The sequence below is a fragment of the Sebastes umbrosus genome, chromosome 1 (genome assembly GCF_015220745.1).
Source record: "Sebastes umbrosus isolate fSebUmb1 chromosome 1, fSebUmb1.pri, whole genome shotgun sequence".
Classification (NCBI taxonomy): domain Eukaryota; kingdom Metazoa; phylum Chordata; class Actinopteri; order Perciformes; family Sebastidae; genus Sebastes; species Sebastes umbrosus.
The window spans coordinates 9865549-9885942 of record NC_051269.1 but is presented as its reverse complement, the minus strand read 5'-3'; the positions used below and the strand labels follow the sequence as shown (position 1 = coordinate 9885942).

Genomic DNA, 20394 nt, shown 5'->3' with positions numbered 1-20394 from the left:
TAGCTTTCTTCAGCCAAATGAGGAGGCTTCAGCACTGAACACAGCTGTTGGCTATCTTCACCACCACCACCACACAAAGACTGTTTAATACCATGTGTGTACACGTGTTTCCACATGGGGGTTGTCTATTGTATGTACAGTACGACATATAACAATAGACAGAGTGACAACACACACAGACAGATGTGTGTGATTACATGTAGCTGAAACTATTACAGCAGCTCATGTGTGCTGTGAGCACAGAGCACCTCTGCGGCACAGACTGCTGAGTCCGCTTGAAGCACTGCCAGCGGCAAGAACGCTCTCCCCTTCAACTGATGGAGAGATTCACAGCGGGAGGAAGCATGCAAATTTTTCTCCTTTCACGACCTCAGGAGATGGAAGAAATGACCCGTTAGAGGCTGCTCTGCTGATAAGGCGTATCTGTCGTGTTGCAGTGTCAGGCCAGCTGCTTCCCAGGTTACAGGTTCAGGCCTGAAAAAAAGCTCCGGCTCAGGACTGATGTGACACGGGCTAACATGGGGGAAAGGCAACACAGGCAGGTTGCTGTAGACGGAGAAAGGTTAGGCATGAAGGGGCAGTGATGAATGTTCAACTCACCGTGTAGAGCTCATTGGTGACTTTCACTAACTCCTCGTGCATCTGCACCCCGATGTCTTTGCTCTGGAAAAGAGGAGAAAATGACAAATGAAGGCAGGTATTCAAACATCTAAGACTAAGAACTGGGTTATCTAATAGAATTGACTTGTGAAAAACTTAAAGGCGTGTGTGTGTGCCAGTTATATTTGTATGTGAGGGATGTCAGCAGGCATTGAAATGCTGTCATTACTCTGCACCAGAAAAGATCTAATACAATGCCCAAAGTGCACATGCAGACAAAAATAGAACAGCGCAGTAACTGCAGCACATTTCCCAAGGAGTTGTGTCACAGTTTCAGCTCAGTTACAGGCGCTAAGAGCCTATGATGAATTGGACATGTCCCATGACAGGGCTTACAGCCCAAGAGGAGGAATGGGGCCAGCGGAGAGCGACTCTGGAAATCCTGTTGAGGGGATATGGAGCGACGCTGAGCTCAATCAATCCCCATTTTTTTTTTTTTTCGCCACCTCTCAGGGACCACTTGTCAAAAAAAGCAACCTTGCATTTTCACATGTGACAAGAATTAAATCTCTGCACATTCAGTACATTTTAAACTTTGACTCAACAAACGGCAGAGTTGATTCATTCCCTTTCCCCTGCATGTGTAATTCATTAGCAGTGAGACTGCACTGCAGCTGAACCGGGATGCTACAGCATAACAGGATTATTGTTTTGGAGAACTTTGTCACAATTTGAGCTAACTTCTGGCAGAGTGGGAGAGAGTTTTTCTGCAGGCAGCTATTAGTCCTCCTCTTTTCTACTGGCTACAAGCCGTCCCAGTCTCATAGAGGCTTCCCATCGTGACAGTGCAGAGCCCCCTAGAGGGCATAAATTATTGTAGACTCCTGCCGCTGTCAAACGATACTGATCTAGGATCCCCGAGGCAGATTGTTCATCACCGCCCCTGAACCACAGGCACGCTGCCACTCTCACGCCACGTACCATACAATACATCCTGCACATACGCCTTATGAGATGCAAGAGTAAAACCAAGAACGGGAGCGTTGACGTTAACATTTTGAATAAAAGAAACAAGTTACTAATCTAATTCTCTCTTTCTCTGCAGGTTATTGAATGAGTCCTAGTTAATGTTAATTTGGTGTGAAGTGGAATGAGTGGGAGTGTGGGCGATGAGCAGGTGATGAGGTGTAAAGAGCATCAAAAAAAGGTTAGTGATCTAAATAGGGAGCAAACTGAGCATGACATTGAGAATGACAATACACATGATGAATGCGGGAGGTTAAAAAGAGACACAAAATCTCTCACCAACCATGTCGGCACATGATACTCTCACAATAGCCATGGTCTACTGTACTGTAAGGCTAAAGTGGTGCAACTTTAGGTAGGAATAACCGATAGTTGCGTGGCAATATTATATTGATACACAGACGTCAAGTATTTATCTTTTATTATATAAACTATTAACATCTTAATAACCCAAGGGCCCGCCGGGGAGCTCAGTATGGCAAGCAGTTTTAACATTTAATAGCTAGACAGGATATTCATTAGAGATAACTGCAACGTCATTTTGCCTAGTCAAAACTCTAATTCAAGATATCCCCAACTCTATTTGGACTTGGCAAAACTAATTTTAGATATCTGTAATTACATTTTGACTAGTACGATCCAAACTACTTTTGCCATTCATGTGTATGGGGTTTGTCATTACGGATATCCACAATCTAGTCTTGCATTTTATCTCTTTTTGAACTGAAAAAGGTTCAGGAGACAAGCTAACTAGTCAGCTGGCTAAGCATAATGCTATTTAGCCATAATACTAGTTAGCCATAATGCTAGTTAGCTAACGTTAGCAGCGACACTCTAGCATGTTGAATGAATGTCAGATGACTAGTCGTAATTCCAGTTTCAGATATCTACAATTTAATTCTGACTAGTCAGCATTCCAGTTGAAGATATCTTTAATTTCCCTCAGCTGAAGATATATCTACATTGTCCTTTTTAGATATCTGAAATTACATTTTGACTAGTCAGAATGACGTTGTAGATATCTTTAACTGGAGTTACGGATAGTCAAAATGTAATGACGGATATCTTGAATTAGAGTTGTGACTAGGTGAAATGATGTTGAAGATATCTGTAATTACGTCAGAAGATGGCGGGATGGGATGGAAGGCGGAAGCTATTCAAACATACTATGGCGCTGCGCTGCAGCCGTATGTGTTTAGAAAGTGTGTCTGGAGACAATAAATCTACAATACGCTGTCAATTTCTAGCACAACTCTCTAGAGAACAAAGCACATTCGCCACAGATTCCTTGATGTTAAGCTCTCTCTATTTGATGTCATTTTCTAACTATCTTATCCACAGCGGTTCCTGACCACTCGTCTCACAGCCAGCTGCACATAGAGACCGATGTTATGAGTCCAGCTCGTAGGACGGCTCGGTTTGATTAAAATGAGGTTGTATAGCTCGTTGTCTACCTTACTACGGTAAGAAAGAGCCCTCGTTGGTGTTTTAACAACGTTTCTCTTATGAGTTATTGATCCCGGAAGTTAGAATCTGTGAATATCTTTCCAACTTTACCGAACTATCCAAGTTAGCAAAAGCTTCTGCTCACACTGTTCAGATGCTTTGTTGGGCCGATATCCAATGGGAAGCTTTGATGAGCAACGTCATGCACAACAATTCTAACTAGTATTAATGGGGTTTGAGATATCTGGAACTGTTTTTTAGGATTGTCAAAACTGAATTACAGATATCTCTAACTGTCGTTTTGACTAGTCACAATGACATTATGGATGTCTTGAATTCTTTCTAGTCACAATGTAATTACGACTAGTCAAAACGCAATTGTGGATATCTCTAATGTTAATTCTGAATAATCAAGCTTAGCTATTAAATGTTAAAACAGCTTGCCATAAGCCCAGGTGCTATTCTGTTTTTCAGAGATAGAAGATACTGGCATCATATGAAACTAGAATACCTATGGAATCCATTGGTATCAACCATGTCATGTTAGCTAGTCAGGAAGAATGATAAATAATGCTCCAAAATTAAGCAAAATTTTGGCGAGGAAAAACTGGCATGGCCATTTTCAAAGGGGTCCCTTGACCTCTGACCTCAAGATACAGATGTTAACAAACTGCATAAATTGCAGTTGAAAAAGGGTAATATATTGCAATATATCTTATTGCAATACTGTCACAAAATATTTTAAATCGCTACAAAATGGTATCGTGAAGTATCGTGATGGAGGGAATAGTCAATGTAATGGCCATTATTTGAAACCAGGCTGTAAAGTAGCTGGGAGAACCTTCCATTCAAACAATGTACAGTAACTGAATTAATGATTAAACATCATTGGTCACGACAAGAGACGATGACACAGTAAAGCTAATCACATGAATCAGAATCAGCCCTCAGAAGGAATATACTGTATGAGAACCACACGGCATGACATATACTGTACGTCCTCATATAGTTCAACATATTTTTACATATTTATGTTGTTGTGGCGTCAAGTTCTCAGCTGTGGGCATCAGTCATGCGGTTTTGAGCAGATAAGTTATGTGACTGTGTGCGTTAGTAATGGGTCAGGGTTGCGTGCCCTCATCCATTTAATTCAGATTCTGACCTTTTTGAAGAGTCTGATGACATCCTCGCCCACGTGTGCCAGACGGACAATGACGTTGTTGTTGTAGATGTCGCTGAGAGTGGCGTGGTCTCTGCTCTCCCGTCTGGTCTGCTCCAAGACCAAATACCATGTGTTCACAGTGGATACTAGATTCTGTTCCTTTCTGAAAAAGAGAAGGAAAGACTTCAGAAAGTCAGTTTCAATAACCAATTTCTACAAAGCTGCCTGCGTAGACTAATACTGCAATATTCAGACCAGGCTTCATGTCTGTGCACTTGAACATAGAACATGATCTTACAGACGGCACAGATTTTACATTTGATCCATTGGTACAGAGGCATTACGTATTAGAGATCAAGGGGTCACTACACACATAGCAAGGAATCAGCCATAAAGGAGGCAGCTGTACACACACACAAACACACACACATAGAGGAAGGCATGCTGACTGCATCGCCTCCTTGCTCGAGGGAGCATGTGAGTTCGATTATCCTCACACCGAAGAGTTTGTTTGTCTCCTTCTTTTGTCTTTAGAGAGACTTTAACTGTTTTTCTGACCTCCAACAATATGTGACTAAAGTAAAAAAAAAAAAATGCTGCATCATACTTTTTGTACACAGCCTGCTTGAAAGCTGTGTAAAAGAAAAAGGTTTGCTCTTCTTGGCTGATAGCTGACCTATCTACCTTGATTTCTCCTTTAGTGACTGGTGAAAGGAGAAGAGTGAAAGTTAAGATGAATGATTTTAATAATCTGCATGTCTTTGTTGATAGGGGAGAGAGGACATTCAGAAGGCAGTTCACACCCTGATAGTCATCTCTGCTGATTAGCTTTTATCATATCACACAAGCAGTCAGTAGCTGGAGAAGGAGTATTGAACGAGCACAGCTGCCACGGTTATCTCTTTAATTGAGAAGTAAAAAAAACAAAAGTAATATTCTCTTATACTGAATATCATTATGTTGCTTGTGACTTAAGACTGCCCGCTCTCCTTGTTTTGGCAAGAAACCAAAGCACACACTAACCGAGCTCCACCAGCATCAATATCCTGACCGTCCTAATAAACCTCCCGCAGCAAACTCAAACCAGGTGTACATGAACAAAGATGAGTGATATGGTGATGCAATGATTATGATGTGGCCTATTAGGGCTGGGCCACATGGCCAAAATCTTCTATCATGATAAAGGTAATTTCATATATCGATATATATCACGATAGAGCATGTTTTCTGGTAATCCAATAAGTCTATATGAAATAACCACATGGTAAAGCCTATTTTTTGTATACTCCTGTGTGAATTAAATACCAGACAAATAAAAAGTACGGAGTATTTTCTTATTTTAAGAACTTCAGTGCAAAATGAACGGCTTTCAGTGAAATTATAGAGAAATAAATAAATAAATATAGGCCTAGCTGTTATCGCGATAGAAACAATATATTGTTAATATTGACGATATATATCATCATAATGCCCAGCCCTATGGCCTATGATTTTCATGAATGGTTAGTTAGCTATTACCTACATTTATACCTCGCCAGCTACAGTATTAGCAACACTGACAGCTGCCATCAGAAGCAGTGGTACAGGTTGCAGAATAGTGCTGCAGGTTTACACATCCCAAGACAAAACATAACACCCAGAAATAATATACCAATATAACATGAATTACACAGCGAAGGTAGGGTTGCTGAAGATGCAGCCACAGACAGACATGACCAATGGATTCTTGAATGAGTTTCAATAATTTTAAGATGAACTAATTCTCTCTGGTTCCTACCCAGTACACAATGACATTTCACATGGCCGATCATAATACTTTTCGCAACTGAATTTAAGGGACCCTTTGTTGCTCTAAAAAGGCTTATTTTGGATATTTCTATCAGACATCTTTAAGTTGATCCAATTACATTATTCATTGCTATTTTCTTATTTCTCTTAAAAACTAGATGCTACAGTATCAAATATTGTCTAGAAAGCGAGGTCTAAAACATTATTCCAAATTATTTGTGGGACTCATTTGTGCAAATCATCTGATGAAAAACCGATCCACTGCAGCATCTTAAGACTGTAGCTGAGTCAGAAATGCAGCAGTTATTTTTGACTCTCATCTCAGTTTTGAAGATCATGTTGAAAGAGCAGTCCTGACTTGTTTCCTGTCAACTGCTTCAAAACTTTGATCATTTTATCCTTGGAGAGGTTTATTCATGCTGAAGTGAATTATGACTGTTTTCCTGTCTTGGTGAAGCTCGGTCTGATCTTCAGCTATGCCTCCAAACTATAACAAGGGTCACATTGTAGCTCCCTCCATGGATCCAAAACTGTGCTGAAATTTAATCAGAAACTGGCCTTAATACCAAAATCTGCTGTGTTGCACTAACATCTTAACAACAAGTTTCTTTAATACTGTTTCAGAAGTTAAGGCGAGAATCCAGGCAAAAACATGCACTGGTCAACGTTGGGCTATTTTTGCTTCCATAACATGTCTTCATTCAGACTAGTGGAAAGAAAACATCCAAAATACATTTTGGTGTTTATTTCATTATGCTTATTTTACTACACTTTGTCTATTTGTGTCTGTAGATTTCTCCTAAATTTCACCAAAAGTTAGCATAAGATAATGCCTCATTTGCATTTTGAAACTGTCAAATTAAAAAAAAACTTGTAATACAGAAAATAATTGTCTTAATGTAAGTAATCAACTAGGGAAGTTTCATGGTGATATCTATTAGTTACATTGTTTACCCTATTCACCTGCAGAGTCTTCAAAATGTAAGGCATTTTACAATCCATATCTTTAAAGGCCGTTTTCTCAAAATTATTTTTTTTCTCAGACTCTGAGCCAGAAATCTGAACTTCAGCAGCACCTACATACACCAGACTTTCCAGTTTCCTTCCTACCTATATTCTTTTACAGAGGGCTTTGTTCATATATCATTCATAGCCTGATTTATAGAACATTTTAATCCTAAAACATGGTGAAAATGGATTTCTTTATGGCTTTTGACCACATTTTGTGATTTTTTGGAGTGATAAATAGAGATATCCAAAATGTTATAGAGATAAGATAATGCCTCATTTACATATTCAAACATGTATTTTCAGAAAACTTGTAATATCTATTAGTTCCATTTTTTACCCTGTTCATCTTGGGTGTCTCCCTTTAAAACCACCTCAGATATGAACTATGATTTTTACATCTACGTTTTCTGCTATTTGTTCCAGGTCTGAAGCCACATTTGTAATCTATATTCTCAGAAATGCCTGTTGGATTCTCACGCTTAGCGTTGACTTCAGTTGATGACTCTATCCTTCTGTCTAGATGAATGATGTTGAAAAAAGTAGCACCGTCTCAGTACAACAGAACAGCAATCTGAAAAGTTGTGTGTCGACAGCGAGTTAAAGGAGTTGCACTCCTGATGCTAAAGGTAATCCAGACTGCTGGGCATCAGCATCTCGGTTCCTTTCATCCTTTAACACTTTGATAAAAAACATGAACAAGCGCTCCCTATAGACCGTCCTTTCAAGCAGAGCAGGTGTTTGATCCTGTACATGGGATGCCAGGAACCTGACTGTAAATCTTTGGCTGTTGGCTGCTCTTGAATACGGATGAGACTGTAGTATTCAGGACACAAAGGAGTCGATGCAGAACTGAAGATGACAGAAGAAGGTTTTCTACACGGCGGCCTACGAAAAGTACAACAATACCTGTTTCACTACAAGGTCTCTGCATCATAAAGTAGCACCAGCCAGCTGAACTACAGCGAACTGACAATACAAACACATACTGCATCTACTAACTAATATAAAACAAGTTGGATATAAATTGTCTTTTCCAAATGGTACACGGCACCGTGTTCTCTTATAATCACATTTTTTGCTGCAGCCGCTCTATTACAGGCGGTTTTGAAAATGTTCCTTGGCGATCTCCTGCCAGACGCTTTTTTAGATCTGACATAAGAAATGAAAATAGGAACGAATCCCCGATAAGACAGAAGGTCACTGAGGTTTTGCCGCTTAAGAATAAAAAAAAAAGGTAAAATTAAACAAAAGAGATTTCAGAGCACAGACGACCGCGAAGGATTAATAATGATAGAGACTTAGTCGGCCCATTGTAGTCCGTGAGTGTGAATCTAGCCTTTGACAGACAGACATAATGATGACCATTTGATGTGACGGAGGAGAATCTGGGACAGCGGGGGTGCAGAGAGAAGTCATGCAATGGGAGTCTCTTCCAGGGGTCTCCCTTTGAGGGAATGCTCCATTTATCAATGTCCCAGTGACGGGAGCTCTCCGCCGCGATTACGCTTTACGTCCAATTGGCCGGAGAGACTGAAAGAGAGACGGAGAGACCTCTCCTGAATAAACCAACGTGTTTGTAACGCATGACTGACACAGCCAGGTCACATGAAAGGGTGTGCAACTGCCTATCAATTAGACCATCTTTACTGTAGTGCTTCATAAGGTACGTTTTTTAACTCCTGCACTGTTTGTTAATTCAAAACTATTCCACTGGCTATTAGAGAAGAGCAGATTTAATCTTAACTCAACGTCCATTTATTAGCTAACCACATTTGGCAGCCTTAATTGGCCTGTTTCCAAAGTAAAGATCAAACTTTTGCGCTTAAAATTTTCATTGAACATACTCTAATTTATTCATTTTAATTCTGATCATTCATTTCCTTTTATTTATGACCACTGATTCAAATCAACCACATGGCCGTGGGCAGCATATACAGTAGGAAAATTATCTAAAAGTCACAACGAGCTGCAGGCTGGTCAGACCGTATACTGTAAGCAGCAGTTCCTCAACGTGCTGTAGGGTATGTTCATACAGATCTCCCTTACACAAACATTTAGAACTATTTAAATCAATCTGAGTAAAAATGTCCCATATTGTTGCTTTCTTCAGACGCCTAACTGAAGCACTAATTTGTTTTTTCTGTGTCCATTGAGAAAATATGAGTGTTTGGGTAGCAGTCTAGCGTGAAGTGTAGTGTGAGAATGGAAATGAAATGACAGCCACATAGAAAAGACGGGGTGGTGGGGAGGTTGGGGGGGGATAAAGAGTCTGACCTAGTTGGGAGGAACACAGCAGCCCGAGGCCACAGGCTTCCTTGGCCCTGGCTTCATTTCAGGTCATTTCTCCTGCTTTTATCCCTCCTCTCCTTTCTGTTGCTTATCCCTCCTCTTCCTCCCCTCTCTCTCTTTTTCCATCTCTTCTCTGTGGCGTGCCAGTGATCAGTATGAAATATGTAACAGTTGTTTATCGGTCAAACACATCCGATGCAGACGTTCCGGTTGCTCGGCAGGCAGACAGACAGTGGGGAGACTCACTTGAAGTGATGGTGCTCTCTCGAGGTGCGGATCTTGGCAGAGTAGCGCTCGGCCAGTTTGTCCAGGCCTCTGGAGTACTCCAGCTGGAGTTCGGCCTTCCGACGGAAGAACTCCTGCAGGTCCTGCAGCAGCTGCAGCCGGGACTCGGACTGCTGCTCCAGACAACGGAACTGCTCCACCAGCTGGTTGCGGATCTCTGCAGATCAAAAAGAAAGAGAGAGACCACCTTCAGAATAAATAGATCCTCTCTGGGGGGAGTGGGCTTACATGCTGGGCCTCACTTCTGCCTGCCAAACAGCGCTGCAGGTCAACATTTAACCCACAGTCCCTCAGTATTAAAGACAAACGTGAGGACACGATCAAGCACGAGCATTAATAAAATAACAAAGTCATCATAATTGGATAAAACTGGATGTCAAAGTGCATTTATCCACTGTGTGGATGTGTGTGTGTGTGTGTGTGCGTGCGTAGTGGGAGGGAGTGTGGGGATGTTTAAATGCTGGGGTAGCACGTGCATATGAGATGCATGTCTGATGATTGCAGCAGACAGCACGGAAAATATAAAATAGGTCAGCTTCTCAAAATGCATTGTGCTGACACTGCTGAGCGAGCCTTCAGAGAAGTTTGAAAAAACAAATTGGGGGCATTCTTTCGATTATAAGATTGCTGTGGTTTTTCTGCTTATGAGGTTTGGAAACTCGCTGCTCCTATTCATAGTCTGAGAATGAGGAAATATGTTTCGGTCTAAATTTTGAAAATGTGGTTGATTATGGCATTTGCAAATTGATTTTTTTTACAATATTTTACTTAAATTAGAGTATTTCCTGTTTGTAAAGTTAACGATTCACCTTTCTGAACATTTCACTGCTGTAGGTTGTGTGTTAAGAGTATAGTTAATTTATTATTATTTTTTTCAAAATGACCAGGAATAAACATCCACAGACTCCCTGCTGGCCAGCTGGTACTTGGCTGTTCCTATAGACCTCTGGGATTTCAGGTGATAAAAACGTCCACTGAAGTAATAACATCACTTTTACGGTCTTACATTAACATTGAAAAGGAATACAAATAACATTTTATTTCATCTATATATACTGTTTATTGCAAGGCCATCATAAATCCAGTGGCTAAGTAGCTGCTGAATGTGTGGCTGCAGACGAACCATAAATCATGTCAGAGCCTGGGGCTGAGGATTGTTTTTCCAAAATCTCCCTCTCTATATAATAATATTTGCAAATGTACATAAAAATACCTGAAATAAAATATTCAAGCTGATGCTGAAAGATAAAAACGGATCCATTGTTATGCACTACATAAGACCAAACTCTTTCTATATAACTTTAAAGGTCCCATATTATGCTCATTTTCAGGTTCATACTTGTATTTTGTGTTTCTACTAGAACATGTTTACATGCTATAATGTTCAAAAAAAACTTTATTTTCCTCATACTGTCGGCCTAAATATGCCTGTATTTACCCTCTGTCTGAAACGCTCCGTTTTAGCGCATTTCGACGGAATTGCGACAAAATTGCAACAAAATCGCGTTGCTAGGCAACAGCTTGGGTCCATCTGTACTTCCTGTCTGCTGATGACATTCACATACACTGCAACCAGGAATAAACTGGGACACATTTATAATGTTTACGTTTAAATCTGTGTCAAGGGTCTAAATATTGTATATTTGTGACATCACAAATGGACAGAAATCCTGACAGCTTGTTTCAAATGCAGAGTTTCTGAATACGGGCTGTGTGTATTTCCCTGTGGATTGAGCGTTTCGATACTTTCACAGTATTTATATGGCACTTAAACCTGCTTTATAATAAAAAAAAACATGAAAATCTCACTTTTTTATAATATGAGACCTTTAAGAGGGCTGCAACTAACATTTATTTTAATTGTTGATTAATCTGTCGATTATTTTCTCGATTAGTTGTTTGGTTTTCCTTAAAAAATTACTCAAACTGATTAATCGATAATCAAAATAGTTTGCGATTAATTTAATAATTGACAACTAATCGATTAATCAACGTAGCTCTAAACTTTAATAGTTATAGTTTAATAAAAGTATAATAGTTTTGAAATCATCAATTTGGAAAACAGAAATTTGAAAATCAATAACACCATGCGATCATATCATCACAACATGATTTTGAGCTCACATCTGTAGATTATACACACCAACACACACGCAGGGAATCAACAAAGCTTCACTCTCTTCGAGACAATGAGAAGCAACATTGAGATGGCTGAAGACTCCATTATGACAGACTGTTTCAACCACGCACACGATTGCTGCTGCACACAGAATCTCTGTAGAAATTTATCAATGGAAAAGATGGCCCTGCAGAAGAAAAGCCCTTTTGTTCACATCTAAATGCTGTTTCTGTATCGACAATAAAAGGATTTAAAAAATGCTTCCCCCATCTTCTGCGAGTGTGTGAGCGAAAAATGTGAATGAAAGAGCGAGCGAGCGCGAGAAAGACTGAGTAAATATGTAGTCCCTTGCTGTTTGGAGATGTACCCCTCATGGTCCCCATAGTTGCCCGGTTGCCTGGTTACATGCCTCTGGAGGCATCTCAATGAGAGCCGGCCAGTTCCCTGTTCTGACAGTCGCAGCAGTCAGTCTGTTTAGCATAATGGCCAAAGACAAGGGCAACTTTCTCTGCTTTGAAATACTCAATAAACAGCCTGTGCTGATGAACGAGGCAGCAATCAAGTTCGAAATAGAAAGAAATGCTACCGCAATGTACTCCTGTGCTAAAATAGAGAAACCCAATTTGTCGGCCTCTGCGACTTTAATCCTTCCTAATCATTCGGTGGCAGCATAAAAGAATGAGCGGACAATATAGATAATGAGCAAATCTAAACTGATTTAACTGCATAATTTTATCAGCGAGACATCAAATAGACTCATGATATTAGCATTCTCTCTCCTGTGAGCATGTTATTTTTAGAACTTAAACTGCTACTAGGGACTGTGCAATACTGCGCTTCATTCGATGAATGATTCAAGCCTTTTGCAGAGTAATGCATAATTAGGAGGAAGCTGGCGAGGAGTTCAAGTGAGTAAATATACCAAGAATGAAGCAAGCCTCAAAAGCTGAAAGCAGCCTCTTCTCTCTATCTTTTTATTGGCGACACAATAGTACAGATGTCTTTAAGTGAAATGCAGAGTCGTATGCAACACCCACCAGGTTCTCTGCCTGGGAACAGTGTGCAGCCAAAATGAATAAAATGTTCCACACCCAAAGGCTTGAGGACATTTCATTAACAAGACTTTACCCATTTGTAATGTTTATTTTTCTCCTAACCTATATGGTTAACATCCTGGTATGTTCTGGTGACTTCAACAAGCATTTTGAGGGGCATAAATTGATTAATTCCCAGAGACTTAAGAGTAACATTGAAGCAGAGTACAATGAAAAGAACGTCTTTATTAATCTGGTTTTGATTGAGCATTACTATATTGGTTCTGAAATTCCTTAGCAACATGCTATTTAGTATGCTAAAACAGTATGTGAGATTTTTTAGTATGAAACCAATAGTACGCAAATGCATACTATGTCCAGTGAAATATTACAGTATATCAATGCTGGACACTACGGCGGCATTAGTATCCCACAATGCAATGCCGTAGTGACGACACCGTTCGTAACAGACGTTGACGGACAGCTCTGTAACATCAGTAACGCTTCAATTTAAGTGAGTATAAGATTTCACTTTTCTAGCTGTAATATAGTTTTAAAATTAGTCCAGACTTTGATTCTCACAAATCCTCATTTTGTTCACATGAGGTTGGCACATGAGGTTACCATGGTTACACATCTCCAACCAGTAAGGAAGCTCTCAGAAGGTGACGACATCAATTATAATAAAAGATACATACTACTGTTTGTTCACACAAAAGTATGTTGGACGATGGTACACCTGTTGGGTATGGAGTGCATAGTATGCGAGTTTGGACGAATCCAACATAAACAATAGACATGTTAAAGTTTTTGAATACATAAAACTAAAATCAAGCCACCCAAACACAGAATATCCCTCAAATGAAACATGATCATTCACATCCCCCACATAGTTCAGTCATGTCTGGAGATTGAAAAAGGGAAAGTACCTGCCTGAGCTCAGCTGTTACGACGCCTCGAGCTCCTCTTTTACCCTGCACATTCAAAACGACAAACCACATCCGCCCGCCAAGTTCAAACACAGCTCCGCGCCTGGATCTCTGACAGATATGTAATGAAATAGGGGAAACTATTGGTCACTGTTGCCCTGCAGGGTTGCCAGTTAGGCTCCTGTCCTGTATACTGCTGCAACAGAGAGCACTAAAAATCACATAACGAGGAGTCCTTGTCACCACGGTAGCTCAAAATTAGCCTAGCACAGCTATTGCCATGGCCGGCAGCAGTCTCCGGGGCCGTGTCTGCAGTTAGCCATGCGTGGCTAGTCACATGTGGTCTAACCCAGACTGACACGTTGACATAATTTGGTACAAATCAAGGCTGTGTTCTGTGAACACTTGTCTTCTAAATGCAGTAATGGCTATGGTATGCCTTTACAGTCTAGCTGCTCGAGTTCACATTTCTTTCTCTCTCTCTCTCTCTCTCTCTCTCTCGCCATAAAAATATCTCTAAGAGGGAAAGGCATCGCTCTTTGTGCAGCCACAGGACAGGAAAATCCAGGATGCAGTGAGCAGAATTCCAAGCTGTTCTCTCTTTCTATCTTATATATCGCTCGACTCTGGGTATGTACCTGTCATCACAGCAACCGTGGTAGCAACACACTGGAAACAAAGATATTGTTTCACTGTCGCAACACTGACATTTCAAGACAGTATCAGTCCAAGCATTCTTTCATTATGATGAATACAAACAAGAGTGCTGTGTCTACACGCTCCTCGAGGAATGCATCTCTACAGTGAATACGGTGGCAGTAGGAGTAAGTGAGCTGTGACAAGTCAGATTGTCACCGAGCCAGAATAAATAAAATCAGATCACAACAATAAATATTACAAATGTTACAAATATCACAGGCTTTCCTATTCCACTTATTTTTAGAATGTCTTAGGGACAGATATCCGTGTAAATTCAACGTTACACAACTTCTGCATTGCCACATGTTCCCCTAGCAACAGCAAACCTTGCAATAAACAGTTTACCCTATTAGAGCAATTTGTGCACAAGACTAAAACAGCTAGGCTCCAAACAGATCAAATGGCATTAAAGATAACGTGGCCTACAGCTAGAGGTACAGTATGATGCACGATGAAGGGTATCCCCTCATTTCCTTGTGATTTGGTTTAGGAATCAGCAGGAAGCTCAGAGATACCTCAGGATGTTCGACTACACTTCTTAGAGGAACAAAATATTAATTTAATTCAAATAATGTAAAAGCAAGTCATTAGTTTAGTGTCATTCAGGAAGAAAAAAATCAAACAAACAAGATGATTTCAGCGTCTGATAATGACTAGATGATGACATTGATGATAACCATTATGATACAAAGCAGTATCTGAGTGACTATTCAGTCATCAATGAATCAGGAATGACATGTGACCATAATCCCGAATGCAGGCCCAGACCTGTAAAAAGCTTTGGGCTCACAACAGCACACCAACAATCATTGTTCAAATGTGACTGAGACCCCGCTGTTTGCTGAAATGTGGCACGCTGAAAAACACCGCAAAGTGCATTAGGTTTGTGCCTGATTGAACTGCTGTGCAGTCAGCAACTCAGCATTATTGGAGGCCCGTGTCAGTGTCAGAGTAAAGCCCCCACAGCTCCAAACTGATCTAAGCCCAGTTTGCAAATGAGCTTAAGATGTCAGCTTAAAAGCTTTTCCTGAAACTGAGACGAGAGACTGTGATGGCTCTCTCACAGCCACAGAAGCTGGTGTGGAGACCAGAGAGAGAGAGAGAGAGAGAGAGAGAGAGAGAGAGAGAAAGAGTGAGAGAGAGAGAGAGAGAGAGAGAGAGAGAGAGAGAGAGAGAGAGAAAGAGTCAAACAAATAAACAGACAAAAGGGAATGACGAGGAGAAAGTAAACCACACCTCTGTCTGCAAAATGCTAATCATGCTCTTCATTCCAGACACATGCTCACAAGGTTTGGTCATTTCCGCTCTATGAAGGTTACAACAGCAGTGAGATCTAAATCAAGTCTGTAAAAGGAGAGTTTGACTTTGATGAAATATTTATAGTATTTGCACCGACTATTGACTACATCAACACCAGTATTGTCTTCTGTGGCATCACCGTTTCACCAATTTCTATGTGTTTCATGGATTTGAAATTAGGGATGCACCGATACCAGTATCGGGTCCGATACTATGCTCATGTACTCGTATAACGGCTCCGATACAACGGCACCGATACCACTTTACGGCAGCGTGCACCGCCTCGTATGCGGGACTACCCAGCCTGCCGTGTGTCGCTCACACTCTCCAGCTGGCTGTTCACGAGGGTCTTTTGGCACAAAGAAGTACTCGTATCGGTACTCGGTATCGGCGAGTACCCAAATTTAAGTACTTGTACTTGGTCTGAAAAAAGGGGTATCGGTGCATCCCTATTTGAAATATGTTCAAACTGTTTTTTGCTGCAGTGAGACACCAATGTCATTTAAAATAATGAAAAGCTGTACAAACAGATATAGTGTTTTTTTTTGTTTGTTTTGTTTAATGTGTATTTGGGTGTAATATCAAATTAATAAGCAAATAGGTCAGGCCATGCATGAAGGAATGTACATGTTAAGAACCACCAAAAAAAAATAATGTTTTGCAATAGAAACGTTGTTCACTGCTCCAGCAAATAGGACGGGCCTTAGCTACAATTTAGCAACGGGAGATATTTCTAGTCCGCTGAGCTCATCGAACCCTTTGGCTCTGCTACCAGCCAGAAAGCTAACGTTATGCTAAAGTTTCAAAGTCAATAACATTGCGTGTGGTTGAAACACAGTACATATAATTTGACGGTATGTTTAACAAAAAGTCATTGACCCCAAATCAATATCAAGATTTTCACAAAATTTGGATAACGCTAGCATAAAGCTAACGTTATACTAACAAGATTCAAAGTCAATAATGTTGCGTGTGGTTGAAACACAGTAAATATAATTTGACAGTATGTTTAACGACAAGACTAGCTAGCTATACAGCCCCTGTCATTGTCTCCGAATCAATACCAAGCGTCTCACGAATAAATGAGAAGCCACGTACACATGTACACATACTGTCCACCGCAGTCTGAAGTAACGTTAATTTAGCGAGTTGAATAGCGAATGGAATGTGAGATGATCGTTTCTTTACAAAGCACCAGTAAGTTCAGAGGGGTTATTGTAACTTATGGTGCCTTAAAATGGAACTTGTGAACCCGTGTTTACGACACGGGAAGTCGTGTACACGAGTCATGAACTCGGAAATTTCCGACACTTTCAATTCCGAGGTCGTGAATACGACATGAGGGGCCCAACTTGTAAACACATTAAACACGACCCCATTTGAAAGCACAGTTGCCCTGTGGTACTAAGGGGATGAGAAACTGAAGGACTAACGTTACACTCAGTGTTGTAAATTAACGTTAGATATTCAGATATGTTTGTAGCCAGCGCATTCATTGAGAACGGTGAACAGACAGTTTCACCCGAACTACTTAGCAGGTGACCCGTATCAGGAATTAATGCATACGCAGCCAATCAGAATCGAGTATTCACCCAATACGTCAATGTGGGCGCCACATTGGACTTGGCAAGACTGGCCTGTAACCCTATACAAGTGAACGGGTGAGCTGACGTTTTTCTGGACAAAAAGCACCGTAACATCTACATTTCTCAACCGATTTCAATGAGTCGTTATTATGTTAAAGGGTTTATGATCTACGTGGAGTAGAAAAATAAAGTTTTGTCTCGAGTTACTTAGAATTTCAATAGTTAAGCTATAATCACTGTAAGACGCTCAGGAGACGAGTGTGTACCGTAGACTTACATGATAGAAAATAGTTCATTTATCAGAAGGAATTGTTAAAACTCACGTTTGTCAAGTATGGCTTTGGCTTATTTTCCTTGGTTAAGGTTAATACTTGTAGAGAGATCCCTGTATAATATAATATAATATAATGTACAATGAAATTGATCGTTTTAGCGATCATGCTTTCAATCTATTAGTTACCCCTAACACTGCTACAGCAATTACTACTATGTACTAAGAATAACAGGCAAATAGTAGTACATAAATAAATAAATAAATAAATAAATAATGGTAACAATAAATATTATTTTAATAATATTAGAGTTATGATCTGAATTTATTGAAATGATGGTGATAATACAAAAAACTAAATAATCTAATAGCGTAATTAGCTAGCTCTTATCTGATGTTACGGAAGCAAACGTTTTGTAAAGATGTAACTAACTTGAACAGTTGATAATGTGAAAAATGCCTAAAAGGTTAATGTGATATGAAAGTACTAGTTTTGAATTAATTACCTAATAATTGATTGAATCCCACCATATCGAAGGACAGACCGGTGATCCATGAACCGGAAGCAGTGACGTTAACGAAATATTTATTGATATTTAACAGTTTTTCACCAAAATCTTTGGGAAAAGAAAAAAAAAAAATCGTAACGTTTACTGAACGTTACTCATCATAGATCATAAACGTTTGAATATAATTACGACTTGTTGATATCAGTTGAGAAATGTAGACGTTATAGTGCTTTTTATCCAGAAAAACGGCAGCCCCCCTGTTCACTTGTACAGGGTTACAGGCCAGCCTTGCCTGGTCCAATATGGCGCCCACGTTGACGTATGATCCAGGAGTCAATGCTGCTTTTATGTGTCTATGACCCAGACCGTGGTAATATCATAATAAAATTTAAAGGGCAGTTTCCACCTTTTAGATTCTGCATGATCTACATTTCATTTGTAGCGCCCCAGTTAGCCTACATGTCCACATGGCATGTATTCAATATAAGATATGCTAGCACTGCTACATGGACCACTCCCAGAGGGAGTTCACAGTGGACATTTTAATTGGCGTTTTCTCTGCCAAAGTCAACTTTATTGTCTGGGTGTTTTAGAGTATAGCACTGTGCTCCTGTTGGCTGTTTTTGAACCAAAGTGTCTCAGTAAAGGCACCCTGTAACGATAAGATAAAGATAATCTCAGTTTGCCTGTTTTATACTGAAACTATTCGCTTCATAACAGACAATAATTACAGTCCATGAAACCGTATTAACATGCATAGCAGTGAGTTATGCTGGTTCACAACTTACTCAGAAGAAAGCCTTTCCATCTCTGTGAACAGAAACCGGATACATAACACTGAGCAAGACCACAACTGAGAGGGTGATGCTTGCTGATGCACAAGTGTCAAAGATCACACTGCCTGAAGTTGTCTCTACTAAAAGGCTGAGAGGACAACCCACCTATATGCATCCATGTCTGTTCAAATAGCCTGCAGTGTCACTGTTCCTGACTCTCTCTTCTCTTCTCTCTCTCTCTGGGTGGTTCATCCACAGTCACATATTTAGCAGCACAGACAGTAAAATCCTTTCACGGTTCATAATTCATACAGACAGCATACATTATTTATGGACTTTGTGAACTGTTTGCTGTGTGATCTTTCTCAAGCATTCCCTTTCACCTTCTGATACTATACACACATTGTCCTGGATTGTGCAGGAAAAAAAACACAATTTTCTTGTAAAATGATATAATCTAATGTATATTTCAACCTTTTATTTCTAGGACAAAGTTGTCAAAATGTACCCAGATGTCTCCAGAGAGCATACCTGGTGTAGGTGCATGACCTCCAGTCTAGTTGGAGTGATTGTCCAAGGTGAACTGGTACATTCCCTTGTTGGGTGTGCAGCAGCAGCATCAGACACATGCACTTCTTTGAAACAAACCATCAAGCTCCAGCAGCTTATAAATACAGTACATGCAGCCACACACACATGCACACAGGGCTTGGCATGTTAATTAATGAGGCACACTAACAGAGAAACCAGTTCAGCCAAGTTGCACATCTTAATACACATCACGTGGATCCACATTATAATACATTTTTTTTTTTTCAAGATCAAAAAATAATGGCTGTCAGCTATGCAATCTGTCCCGCCCCACACACACAGCACACTGCACAGCACACTGAGAGCCATGTTTGTGGTTAAAGTTACGCAATAGTGGCTTTGACATACAGAATAACAATGCGATCAGATCAGGCCCTGCACACGTTGTACCAACCTTTCACTTGGGTCTCATATTCGGCAATAATCTCTTTGTCCTTCTTGACTTTCGCATGTGATGATGACATTTTGGAGAGGAGAGAGAGAGAGAGGATTGTTGTGCAATCCTCAGGCAGGAATCAGCGTCTCGGTTGCCACAATGCAGCAGCAGCAGCAGCGATCACAGAGATCCGCAGTCAGACAGTCAGTCAGTCAGACAGTCCTCTCCGGATAGTTGAGCAACAAATCAGATGCGAATCATCACAACTTCACAGATCAAACGCACTTGAGAGAGGCTCTTGCTCTTGAGATGTCGCTGCGTCGAAGCTAAAAGTGCATAATGATCCACTAGTCTCCTGACCACTCCTCTTCAGCCAGTGAATCGGTAAACAATTCACGTTTGATGTACATTTCATATAAAAGCCCTGCTGAAAGGATCAGCTATGGCTGCAGCCTCCTCCTCCTAGAGCTCCTTCTTCTTCTGCACAACAACTGTCCAGCCTGCTGCTGCCTGGGCTTTTTTTTTTCTCTCTGCAAGTTCAATGCTGCTGCTGCTGCAGAAAAGGCTGAATGGATGTGAAAGTCAATCTGAGACTCCT

At 40.4% G+C, this 20394-nt stretch overlaps 1 protein-coding gene across 4 annotated transcripts in view; it reads right to left on the bottom strand.

Annotated features, from left to right (window-relative positions):
• Window positions 1–20394, bottom strand: part of LOC119490136 (SLIT-ROBO Rho GTPase-activating protein 3-like) — a 45436-nt gene extending 25042 nt beyond the window's left edge. For 2 of the 4 annotated variants that reach the window (XM_037773370.1, XM_037773364.1), the window contains exons 1-4: window positions 19815–20393; window positions 9569–9764; window positions 4235–4397; window positions 601–663 (exon numbers count right to left, since the gene is read on the bottom strand). In XM_037773370.1, coding sequence (XP_037629298.1) covers window positions 601–663; window positions 4235–4397; window positions 9569–9764; window positions 19815–19884 — 492 coding nt within the window. In that variant the 5' untranslated portion in view covers window positions 19885–20393. Of the gene's footprint in view, window positions 1–600; window positions 664–4234; window positions 4398–9568; window positions 9765–19814 lie in introns of all 4 variants that reach the window. The other 2 variants (XM_037773356.1, XM_037773378.1) reach the window with 2 other exon arrangements.